A 13300-nucleotide genomic window follows, 5' to 3' on the forward strand; every position below is an offset into this window, starting at 1 on the left:
TAATCCATTTTTTATTTGAGTTTTGTATATGGCAAGAGATAAGGGTCACATTTCATTCTTCTGCATATGGATAAGCAGTTTTCCAAGCACCATTAATTGAAGAGACTGTCCTTTCTCCGATATATGTTCTTGGCACCTTTGTCAAAAATGAGTTCACTGTAGGTGTATGGATTTGTCTGGGTTCTCTATTCTGTTCCATAAGTCTATATGTCTGCTTTTATGCCAGTACCATGCTGTTTTGGTTACTATAGCTCTATAGTGTAAGTTGAAGTCAGGTAATGTGATTCCTCCACTTGTTTTCTTTTTGCTCAGGATTGCTTTGGCTATTCTGGTCTTTTGTAGTTCCATATGAATTTTAGGATTTTTTTTTCTATTTCTGTGAAGAATGTTATTGGTATTTTCGTAGAGACTGCATTGAATCAGTAGATTGCTTTGGGAAGTTTGGACGTTTTGACAATATTGATTCTTCCAATCCATGAACATGGAAAAATTTTCCATTTTTTTTTGTGTGTCCTCTTGAATTTCTTTCATTGGTGTTTTATAGTTTTCATTATAGGTATCTTTTACTTCTTTGGTTAAGTTAATTCCTAGGTATTTAATTTTATTTGTGGCTATTGTAAATGATATTACTTGTTAAATTTCTTTTTCACATTGTTCATTATTGACATATAGAAATGCTACTGATTTTTGTGTATTGATTTTATATCCTGCAACTTTACTGAAATCATTTAGCAGTTCTAATAGTTTTTTTGGTGGAGTCTTCAGGTTTTTCCAAATATATGATCATATCATTTGCATACAAGGATAATTTGACTTCTTGCTTTCTAGTTTGGATGACCTTTATTTCCTTCTCTTGTCTAATTGTCCAGCCTGGGTGACAGAGCGAGACTCTGTCTCAAAAAAAAAAAAAAAAAACTATAAAGACCTTAGGATTTTTCCACTAATAGCGTTGGCAAAACAAAGCATTAAATATCTTTAATGATTTGTTTCTTAAATTGCCAAATGTTTAATATTCCTGAGGGCTTCCAGCGCACTAGGACTTGCCTAGAAATTGCAGTCCTTGTGGCCTAGACTGCCCTTCAAGTTAACCTAGGGCCCTAGAGCACTCCAGTCCATAGTGGGGAGGCTTGCTGGAACTCAAGCTCCAACCACTGGGATGAGCGATCCCCCTCTGGCTAGGGCAAGTCCAAATACTCTCTCCGTGGGCAGACATCAGCTGAGTACAGCCGGGTTTGCTTTCCACTGTGACAGTGCAGCACTGCGTTCAATGCAAAGCCGCAGAATCACTGCACTCTCCCTCTCCCAACAAATAGATTCTCCATGCTTCACCATCACTGCTAGGGGATATGGGAGGAGTGACATCGGTGCTTCAAGACTATCTTTCCGTCTCTCTTCAATATCTCTTTCAGTGATGTAAAGTCAAAACCAGGTACTGTGATTGCTCACCTGATTTTTGGTTCTTGTGATGGTACTTTTTGTGTGTAGTTAGTTGTGAAGTGTACCAACAGGAAAGACAAGTGGTGTAGGCTTCTATTCAGCCATCTTGCTCTCCCCTCTCATATATTTTTTCATTTTTCAGCTATAATCATCTGGTTTGGCTTCAGCTGGATAGAAGTCTCTCTCTGCAGCCCCCTCCTTCCTGGAACTCTGCTCCTCATTCCAGACAACTTGGCCTTGCAAAACTCCCATCTGTGTTGCCACAAGTCTTCAAAATCATCAGGCTCTCCTTGTATTCCTCTCCCTACCCTAATCTGTAAACTGCCTCTAGGCAGTAAGCTGGGGCAATTTTAGGTTTCACCTAATAGTTTCCTTTCTCTCAGAGATCACAGTTCTGCTTATGCTCTAATGTCTGAAAACTGTTATTTTGCATACCATGTTTGGTTTTCTATTAATGTGTCTTAGATGAAAACAGAAGTTCTGTCCATTTTTATTAAAGTAAATATAAACAAATTGCCAAGTTAAAGAAGGCAGAGAATCATATAAAGCCTCCTTTTTTTTCTGTTACAAACACAATTATTACAATTATACAAGTGCAAATAACTTTATAGACTGGTCAATATCTTGTATAATCTCAGGAATACTAAACATTTAGCAATTTAAGAAACAAATCGGCCGGGCGCGGTGGCTCAAGCCTGTAATCCCAGCACTTTGGGAGGCCGAGACGGGCGGATCACGGGGTCAGGAGATCGAGACCATCCTGGCTAATACAGTGAAACTCTGTCTCTACTTAAAAATACAAAAAACTAGCCGGGCGACGAGGCGGGCGCCTGTAGTCCCAGCTACTCGGGAGGCTGAGGCAGGAGAATGGCGTAAACCCGGAGGCGGAGCTTGCAGTGAGCTGAGATCTGGCCACTGCACTCCAGCCTGGGTGGCAGAGCAAGACTCCGTCTCAAAAAAAAAAAAAAAAAAAAAAGAAACAAATCATTAAAGATATTTAATGATTTGTTTTGCCAATGCGATTAATGGAAAAATCCTAAGGCCTTTATAGCTTTTTTGTTTGTTTGTTTTTTGTTTTTTTGAAACAGAGTCTCGCTCTGTCACCCAAGCTAGAGTGCAGTGGTGCAATCAAGGCTCACTACAACCTCTACCTCCCAGGTTCTAGTCATTCTCATGCCTCAGCCTCCTGAGTAGCTGGGACTACAGACACTCGCCATCATGCCCAGCTAATTTTTGTGTTTTTAGTAGAGATGGGGTTTCAACATGTTGGCCAGGCTGGTCTCGAATTCCTGACCTCAGGTGATCTGCCCACCTCAGCCTCCCAAAGTTCTGGGATTACAAGCATGAGCAATGCACCCTGCCTATAGTTCTATTTTGGAAGCATTAAACAAAATGTTTTATTTACCTTTCAGAAAATGCTCAAGTTACAGATTAATGGCCATATTTTTAAATTCACCTATAAGTAGAATTTATATTGTTTTTCCATAATTGAATATGATTTTTTTATCCAGACATGAAGACCCTGTTACCAGTAAGCAAGCCAGAAATTCGGAGTTATTTTCCAGAAAGCTGGTTATGGGAAGTTCATCTTGTTCCCAGAAGGTATTACACTTCTCTCATGTTTCCTTGAAAGAAATGTGGATAATGCAAGTATTATGGCCAAAAATCTGGAAACTACCCATTTCCCAATAGCTTGCGTAAAAGTTAAGATGATCCTGCAGTTTGATCAAATTTTGTTTTGTTTTGCTTTGCTTTTTTAAATTTTTATTTTCTTGATGTATATTGCACTGGTGATTGGCTCCAGGTCAGAATGAAGAAGGGTACTATTCCATTTAATTTTATTTGACTTCAGTATGCATTTACTACACACAACTATGTGTTATGCACTATATTAAGCTACTATTTTTATCCTAAAATATCTGTACTATAAAACAAACATTAATAAACAGGAAGAAAAGTTCTTTTCCTTTTGAAGTTTTTTATTCAACACATTTTAGCGAAACACTTCCTCTATATCACTGAAAACAGTGATGTACTGAGTCCTCGAGCCATACTCTTCTTAGGTGGGCTTAAAGCACTGGTTTTCCAATGAGAAGGCAAGGAATGAGTTCAATGCCCTGCAGTTGTCTCCTCATGCATCTCCTTGTTTCTACTCTTGTCTTCTCTAATCCTTATTCCACACAATTGTTGTCCATTTCAGCTGACATTACCCATTAGCTAGCAGGTCCTCTAGTAAACCTTCTGGCCACTGCTCCCCCACCCTACCAGTGATTGGATTAATTACACCCTCAATTAACCCTTCTTTACTTTCCTGTCTTACACATTAAAATGTAAATACCTCAAGGACGTGAACCAAATTCAGATTACTGCTTTATATGCAGGATTTGGCTTAGGATACTGAAAATAAATGTATTGAACGAATGCACACTGCCTCTTAACTCTTATAATGCCTTATTGGTACAATTATTACAGTGCAGTATAGTTTATTGACTTAACTATTTCTTCCACTAGATTGTAAACTGCCTGAGAGCAGGACTGTATCTTATCAGTGCTGTTTACTCAGTACTCAGCACTATACCTGATACAAAGTTGGTAGACAATAGCTGTAAATAAATATACAAGCTTAATCATAATCAGCATTTTTTAGTTATGTCAGCTTTGTTTTGAGCAGTGCTAACGTGAATCACTTTGCTTCCCTATTTCAGAATATACTCATGACATAGTTTTTTCTTTGTTTTGTATGCTTGGATTTTGCAATGTTTCAAAGGCATCCTGCTGAACTTGAATTCTCATCATAGTGGTGCAATGTCTAAAACATGCAATATATAGGAGAGTTACTGAATATATTTTTCTGGATGAGGTTTTCCTTAATGATGTGATTTCATCGCGTGAGTTTTTTTCTTTCTCTTTTTTTTTTTTTTTTTTTTGAGACGGAGTCTCGCTCTGTCGCCCAGGCTGGAGTGCAGTGGCCGGATCTCAGCTCACTGCAAGCTCCGCCTCCTGGGTTTACGCCATTCTTTAAAGTAGTTTGGAGCAAAAATACTGTTAATGGATGTCTCTGTTAAGTTGGGTTAATCAATATTCCACTGTATTTGAATATCAACATTTTAACTTCCAGAAAACAGTTGCAGTTTGCCCTACCTGATTCTGTAACTACCTGGGAAATTCAAGGTGTTGGCATTTCAAACAGTGGTAAGCAGGCTTAAGTGATATATGCATTTAAATAGTGATATGATTAGCAAGATGTAATTCTTTGTTAGTATCTATTTAGTTTACCCAGGACTAACATGGTAGCAATTTTTTAAAAATATTCTTTTTTTATGTATTACCAAAAGACTTGGATGTGCCCACATCTTACATATTGATTTCTCCTTTCACTCCTCTCTTTTTTTCCTGTTTCCCTTTTTTTGTAAATGAAGAAGGGGTCTCGCTATGTTGTCCAAGCTGATCTCAAACTCCTGGTTTCAAGCAACCTTCCCATGTCCACCTTCCAAAGTGCTGAGTTTACAGCTTGAGCCACTGCACCCAGCCTCAAGTCTTTATTTTCCTTCACTTTTCTCACTGACTGGGAGCTTGTGTAGCCTTACAAACAAACAAATGACCTCTCCTGGGCTGATCTTTGTGATGATTAAGTGCAGATGCTTTCCAAATAATTTCAGGAATGGTTTTGTTTGTTGTTTGCTACTTTTGTTTTAAAATCTTGGTTTCCACAATCAAAATTTTATACTCATTAAAAAAGGAGCCAACAATGAATATCTAAAAAGATTTGGTGCATTAGTTAATAAGTATTCTCATGCCTTAAATAGAATTAACTATTTGTTGAACAAATGAAGTTTTCTGTTAATACTAATTATTATTGAAATTAAGATCAATGAATAGAAAATTCAAGGGCATGAGGTGAGAGTTCAGAGAAAAACATGGTCTAGTATTCTTTTTTCCTTGAAGTAAAGCAAATGTGAGAAACTTTAATACCAATAAAGAATTATAGGGATTTCCTAATATGATTCTACTTCGCTTCCACTTTGGACTGAAGGTATATGTGTTGCTGATACTATTAAGGCAAAGGTGTTCAAAGATGTCTTCCTGGAAATGAATATACCATATTCTGTTGTACGAGGAGAACAGGTCCAGTTGAAAGGAACTGTTTACAACTATAGGACTTCTGGGATGCAGGTAAGTAGGTATTAATATTTATGGGATAAAGGAAACATTCTCTGGTTTTTTGAGAATTCTATTAGTGGAATTACCATACACAAAAAAAGTAAAATTTCAACTCAGTTCAGCAATAGAAACCAAACACTTAAAATGTGCATTGTACTAGATGTGTAGGTATGTGAAGTAAAGGGATGAAGAAAGGAGGAAGGACAAGTAGGTATTCATGTAACTTCAATTGAAAGAATAAATTGCATAAGATAATCCATGTGCTATGGAAGTCTAGAGAAGGATAAATTCATATTTAGTTCCTTTATTTGCCTATACTCAGAGTTCCTTGATCTCCTTGATTCTAACAACCCTTTCCTTTCCTCCATTTTAGCCATTCATACTCATCTTCACTTTATAGATCTTATCATCCTCTCTGAAATCTTGATTTCAGACATCTCACATCTCACCATCCAGTGACAACCTCCTTCCTGTCCTCCTAACTTATTAACCAGATTACTTCCGTAGCTCTGGGTCAGCAGCATCACTGAAACCTTCAATCCATTAACTCAATCCCTTTTATTGTCCGTTACTTCCCTGCTCTTTTTACTTTACTCCTTGTTCAGGTTAGAATTCACGAGTCATCATTAAAACCACACTGACTAAAATTATGCCAACTCCCTGGATCCTTTCTCACTCCAGGATACAATTCCAACCATGATTGGACCCACCATTTATCTTCTCTTTGCCAGCACACCCCTAAAGAGAATTATATGATAGGCTGACTGATTTGATTTGAAAATCACAATCACAAAACTTTGCATGATAATTCAATGTGTTCCAAAATTCTAGCTATATTTTTTTAAAAGACTAACTTTATTCTTTTAGAATAGAATTTCAGTGGTTTCCTAAAATTTTGCTTACATACCCTCTTGTTTTGGAAAAACTAAGTACCCCTCTGACACTTTTTTTTTTTTTTGAGATGGAGTCTCACTCTGCACTTTGACACATTTTAAAATTGGCATCTAAAATTTTCATCAAACATTTTTTAAAAGATGGCAATCTATTACTTTTAAAATATTTAAATATCAATATCTTAAAATAAAACTGTTTTATCAGACTTATGTATAGCAGAGTCCAAATACCATAGCAAACAATTTTTAAATGCTCAAATAAGCTCTTTTTTTTTTTTTTTTTGAGATCAAGTCTTGCTCTGTCGCCCAGGCTGGAGTGCAGTGGCGCGATCTCGGCTCACTGCAAACTCCTCCTCCCCTGTTCAAGCGATTATCATGACTCAGCCTCCTGAGTAGCTAGGATTACAGGTGCATGCCACCAGGGTTGGCTAATTTTTGTATTTTTAGTAGAGACAGGTTTCACCATGTTGGCCAGGCTGGTCTGGAACTCCTGACCTCAAGTGACCCACCCGCCTTAGCCTCCCAAAGTGCTGGGATTACAAGCATGAGCCACTGCTCCTGGGCTCAGACAAGCTCTTAACAACAGATGACATATCATTCCTTTTCCTCAATGAATTCATATTTCCGTTTTACTCCCCTAATGTTATATATTTTATGCTTGAATTTTTTCTGTTGATCACCTTATTATATTTTAATGAACAAAAATATGCATATACATTGAAAGTGAAATATTTTAAAATTTCATGATTGTAAAATTCCAAGTATCAAATGATATGTGGATTTAGGTATCATTACAAATATTATTATCAGTATACTACTGATAGAATAACATATACATTTCTAAATTTATTAAATGTAAAAAATAAAATTTTATTTAAAAATTATCTTCTCGGCCGGGAGTGGTGGCTCACGCCTGTAATCCCAACACTTTGGGAGGCCAAGGTATGCGGATCACGAGGTCAGGAGATCGAGACCATCCTGGCGAACACGGTGAAACCCCGTCTCTATTAAAAATACAAAAAAATTAGCCAGGCATGGTGGCGGGCACCTGTAGTCCCAGCTACTTGGGAGGCTGAGGCAGGAGAATGGAGTGAACCCAGGTGGCGGAGCTTGCAGTGAGCTGAGATTGCACTACTGCACGCCAGCCTGGGTGACAGAGCGAGACTCTGTCTCAAAAAAAAAAAAAATTATCTTCTCATTAGATAAATGAAACTTTTCTCTCAATTGGCTTCATATTTATGGATAAACGTTATTTATTGTTAGAAATGAGCGAGGGTTTGGCATAAATTCTGTTCTTATTTTTCATTTTTATAGAGGTAGGCATTGCTGTTTAACCCAATATTATCAGGAAGGTTGATAAAATAAAAATAGTGTCAATTTTATTACCCCTTTATCAATATATTTTAATCTTATGTCTTGGAACTTCACATTTAGCTTATTCAATTTATGTAATATGTTTGCCATATAATCTAACTGGAAAAATCAGTCCTCATTGATAAAATAATCAGCCAAAATCAGACGTACTTTTTGTCATAGAAATGCCAATTTCATTTTTCAATCCAATTCATGTTAAGAAATGTCACTTTTTTTTCACAATTTTAATTTTCAGTAAAAATGAACTTTTCCATGTAAACTTGTTTCATCAGGTAATGCTACATATCACACAATGCACACACAAATTTTACTTGGCCACAGGATGTAAATGGGGAATAAACTTAAGTAATCAATTTACCACACCGACGATATATATATATATTTTTTTTTTTTTTTTTTTTTTGAGACAGAGTCTCGCTCTGTCACCCAGGCTGGAGCGCAATGGCACGATCTCGGTTCACTGCAACCTCCGCTTCCCAAGTTCACACGATTCTCCTGCCTCAGCCTTCCAAGTAGCTGGGATTACAGGCATGTGCCACCTCGCCTGGCTAATTTTTGTATTTTTAGTAGAGACAGGGTTTCACCATGTTGTCCAGGCTGGTCTCAAACTCCTGATTTTGTGATCCGCTCACCTCAGTCTCCCAAAGTGCTGAAATTACAGGCATGAGCCACTGTGCCCGACCAGTATTATCTTATTTTTATAGAAATAAAATCAAAATGTTACGTATTTCTCTTCCTTAGAATTTACTCACAGGGTTTGCATAAATCCTATGAATCATGCCACCATCTTCAGCCCTGTGGAATTGCCCTCCCTTGTCCTGAGAAGGACCTCAATTAAGAAGCCAGAAAGTTGCCTTTACATTGTTGCTTTCAAATCCACTAGCTTTTCTGCAGACAGAATGCTTTGTGAATTTTAGATAATCATAATTCAGATGGAGGTACCAAAGGCCATTTCTCCATCAGGTTCCTGTAGTGGTTTTTATGTCTCAAAATCCCAATTCAAGATTGGTTTGAAGCCTGGAAACTGAGATACTAAGACAGTCAGACCATCTCATCAAAACAGACTGAGCATAATTTTATAACTCACACTGATCTTGGCTACCAAAGGATTTTGGTAGATGATTAAGGAGGTGCCACTCTTAAACCATTTAAATTGTAATTTAAGATAGACACATAAATAGGTGGGCATAACAGATCGGTAAGGCACAGAGGTCACAGCCAAACTCTGCTCAACTGTAGGATTGACATCAGCAGGGGCTCCTCTGCTCACCTAGTCTTAGACATATAAAATAGGTTTGTGTATGTGTGTATATATATATGTGTATATATATGTGTGTGTGTGTGTGTATATATATATATATATATATATAGACTGCCTCAGCAATTTGTGTTTCCACCAATAATATTATCAGAGACATCCTTTCATATCAGTATATACAGATTTACTTCATTACTTTAATGGCTGCACAATAATTCACATGGTGAGTATACTATAATTTGTTGAACCATGTTTCTATTAAAGACATTTGGGTTATTTCCAGGTTTTCACTATTATAACTGATTTTGCAAAGTCTCCATTTATGCATACATATCTTCCTACATGTATATTTCTGTAGAATAAATGTTTTGTTTTGGAGTGAACTAACTGGGCTAAAGGGCATGGACATTTTACCTTCTGATAATAAATATTGCCATAATTATCTTCCGAAAGAGCTACATCAATTGACATTCTTACCAGCTGTATGCAGGTAGCCTTGATCCCTCACATTCTTATAATTTGGGGGGATAAACATTTTTTCTTTTATTCATACAAGGAACACTTACACAGAAATTGAAATGAATGGACTAGATAACTACATGCATCATTTTGATTAAAGCTCAAAAATGTAACATTGCTGAAAAAAAGCAAATGGCAGAATAATATATATACACAATGAATACAACTACATAATATTTAAAAACATGAAAGCACTATATATTGTTTGGTAACACACGTAAAATTTTTGCCAAGTTGACAGACACAAGTGATAAGTCACTGATGTTTCTATTTCACTACCCTGATTTCTAGCAATGTAGAACCTCATTTCGTTTGTCTGTTGGCCATTTGTATTTCTTCTGTCATGTATTCTATGATATCCTATGTACTACTTTAATATCCTTTCTTTTGCTTTCCATTGAGTTACTTTTTTCTGGGGTAAGTTACCTAGCTTCTTCTTGCTTAGTTTCCTCATCTGAAAAATAGGATGATAATAGTATCTATTTCATAGTTGAAGATTAAATGAGCTAATTCATGTAAATATAGTACTTGGCCAATAGTGAGTACTCAACAAATGTACTTATTATTGTCTACAGGAGCACTTTCTATGTTATAGCTATAAATCTTTTATTGATTATAAATGTTGCTGGTATTTAATCTGCTACTTGTCTTTAACTTTGTTATTAGTGTTTTTAATTTGTATGTTATAAAATCTGTAGATCTTTTCCTTTATGTCATTTGAATTTTGTGTTTTTGGAAATTCTTTCTCACTGCAAGTTTTAAAAATGTTTTTCTACAAAATACTGCGTGTTCTCACTTATAAATGGGGGCTAAACATTGAGTCTATACGGACACAAAGAAGGGAACAGCAGACGCCAGGGCCTACTTGCGGGTGGAGGGCGAGAGAAGCGGAAAGATCAAAAAATGACCAAGTAGGTACTATGCTTATTACCTGAATGATGAAAGAATCCGCACACCAAACCCCTGCGACACACAATTTACCTGTACAACAGACCTGCACATGTGCCCCTGAACCCAAAATAAAATGTTTTTCTGAAAAACGGTTTTTTCCGTATTTTCTATAGTACTTTTATAGCTTTCTGCGAGCATTTAGATTTTTTTATCTGAAATAAGGATCTAATCCCAAATAGCCAGTTGATCCAGCAGTATTTGTTAAGGAATTCACGCTTTTCCAACTGATTTAAAATGTCATCTTGCCCCCATATATATTGAATTTCCATATATGTGGATTTATATATTCTCTATTTATAGATTTATATTTATAGATTCTCTCCTCTGTTTTGTATTTGTAGATTCTCTCCTCTGTTTTGTTTACATCAGTATCACACTGGTTTAAAGTACCATAGATTTGTGGTTATATTGTATATCTATTAGGCAAGTACTCTCTGGTATTCTTATTTTTCAAATGTTTTTGATGTTGCTATTCTTACACATTTACTCTGCCAGATAAACTTTGGAATTAGTTCATTAAATTCTCCTTTAAAAGTTATAATAGAGTTTTCATAGGTACTGTCCTGAATTTATAAATTAATAAAAGGAAATTGACCTGCCATATTGAATCTTTTACATCTCTTTATCCTTTTGTTTTATGAACTAAATCAGGGTCAGCAATTTATGGACCATGGGCCAAATCTAGCCTGCCACCTCTTTTGTATGTCCTTTACAGTGGCACAATTATATATAACTTGACAGCATTTTTTTTTTTTTTGAGACAGTCTCACCCTCTCACCCAGGCTGGAGTGCAATGGCAAGATCTCAGCTTACTGCAAGCTCCGCCTGCCAGGTTCAAGCGATTCTCCTGCCTCAGCCTCCCAAGTAGCTTGGATTACAGGTGCACACCACCACGCCCAGCCAACTTGATGGCATTTTAAAGTGTTGTGCATATCACTATACTGCCATATTTTGTTTAATCTTTAAATTATCAGTGCATTTCCATCATATCAAAATAAGAAACATGTACATCTGTGATATTTTGGGGTTACTTCCTGTTAATTACCTTTCATCTTGAGTGTGTGTTACACTTCCCTATTTCTTTTTATCTAGTAATTTTGGATTGAAACTTGGACTTTATTGATAAAAATATTTTAAAGACTCTGGATTCTATTACATTCCTCTGAAGATTTCGTGTGTGTATGTGTGTGTGTGTGTGTGTGTGTGTGTATTAGCAGGCAGTTGACTGGATTCATTTCCAAACTCTGAAATCTCAGTTCAGTATTTTTGCCGTAGCTGGATGCTAGAAATCTGTGCTGTGCATAGGTAAAGGGTCAGCCAGGTTTGAGCAAGGATTATACACAGAACTTGGAGCTCCTTCACTACTCAGCTGTGGTAACTATTCCCTACTTTGTCCTCTAGTTCCTAAACCAGTATGATGTCAGATTCTACTGGGGTTTTAGCCACTCTAAGGCACCAATGGGCCTGCCCTCATGGTAAAGCTATAAAAAGCAGGACACTTATTGGGTGTCATTCCTTTCTCCCAAGGGTCACTTTCCCTCCCATTCTCTATTATCTGCAGGTAGTTTGTTTGTTTGTTTTAATATATATCTTGTCTAGAGTTTGTGGTTATTTTTACAGAAGGGTCGCCCAATGAAAGCCATTTGGCTATTACTGTAACCAGAACCACTGTTTTTTTATATTTTCTATCAGTTTCAAAAGTTCCTTTTAGTCTCAATTTACTAAGAGTTTTTGTAATTCTATTATGCTGAATTGTATTAAATGACTCTTCTATATCTATCTTCCCCCACCCTCCCCTGCTGTTCTAAGGAAATCATTGGCCACAGGTGATCCAATAGTCTTTTGCTCTGGCTCTCCCACCCTGGTGTTTGTGTCCCAAGAAGATAGTTAAGAGGGAAAAGGAACTTTCTATTTTCATGAACTTCCTCAAAATTAGTGGTTGAATAGCTGATGCTCTCTCTTGTTTACCTGCTTGATTTATTCTGGATTTTATGGCTTTATTCTTTTGGGTATAGTTCTCAATTCTATCAGTTCACCAGAATTTGGAGGGAAGATGAAAAATGTTCGCTATTTGAGCCAGAAGTCAGTGGGCACTATTATAATTCCTATTACAAAGATGAGGAAATGGAGGATTAGAGTGTTCATGCAACCAGTTTCCATCACCAGTTAATAAGAGGAAGGCCAAAATTTGAATCCAGGTCTTTCTGGAGCCAGAGTTTAGTTGTAAAATGGGGTACAAATGGGAAGCTGATAAAATTAGAAAAGTAAGCTGGGGCATAATGGGCAGGGCCTTGAATGCCAATATAGGAAATTTTCAGTCTTTGATGAAACCAACATTTATTGAATACCAGAGGCCAGATATAAAAATGAATAAGATGAGAATGAACAAGTACCTGAGCCTAAGGCTTCCACTATCTGAAATACAAACCATGTAAAGAGACAGAGTAATAAGTGCTATCACAATAGCATGAGCTCTGTACCTAATTTAGTAGGTAACAGTCTAAGAATAGTAAGATGTTTCTGAGACAGTGTTGACGTTTCTAGACATCTCTTTGCATTGCTAAACTCTACAGCGACTTGTGTGTCTATGTTAGGAAATCTGAAATGAACTTTCTGCTGTGCCTTAAAATCTAAGAGATTATTTTAAGGTAAACTTTGTTAGAGATAAAATATTTCAAGTCCAGGCATGGATTACAGCATCATGCCT

General features: G+C 36.7%; 1 protein-coding gene across 3 annotated transcripts in view; it reads left to right on the forward strand.

Moving 5' to 3' along the window:
- Positions 1-13300, forward strand: part of C5 (complement C5) — a 101885-nt gene that overhangs the window by 40680 nt on the left and 47905 nt on the right. The window contains exons 18-21 of one of the 3 annotated variants that reach the window (XM_033237616.1): positions 2949-3039; positions 4556-4629; positions 5471-5614; positions 11354-12267. In XM_033237616.1, the coding sequence (XP_033093507.1) occupies positions 2949-3039; positions 4556-4629; positions 5471-5614; positions 11354-11502 (458 nt within the window). In that variant the 3' untranslated portion in view covers positions 11503-12267. Of the gene's footprint in view, positions 1-1579; positions 1772-2948; positions 3040-4555; positions 4630-5470; positions 5615-11353; positions 12268-13300 lie in introns of those variants that run through there. The other 2 variants (XM_033237615.1, XM_033237614.1) reach the window with 2 other exon arrangements.

The sequence above is a fragment of the Trachypithecus francoisi genome, unplaced genomic scaffold, assembly GCF_009764315.1.
Source record: "Trachypithecus francoisi isolate TF-2019V2 unplaced genomic scaffold, Tfra_2.0 Lachesis_group16, whole genome shotgun sequence".
Lineage (NCBI taxonomy): Eukaryota > Metazoa > Chordata > Mammalia > Primates > Cercopithecidae > Trachypithecus > Trachypithecus francoisi.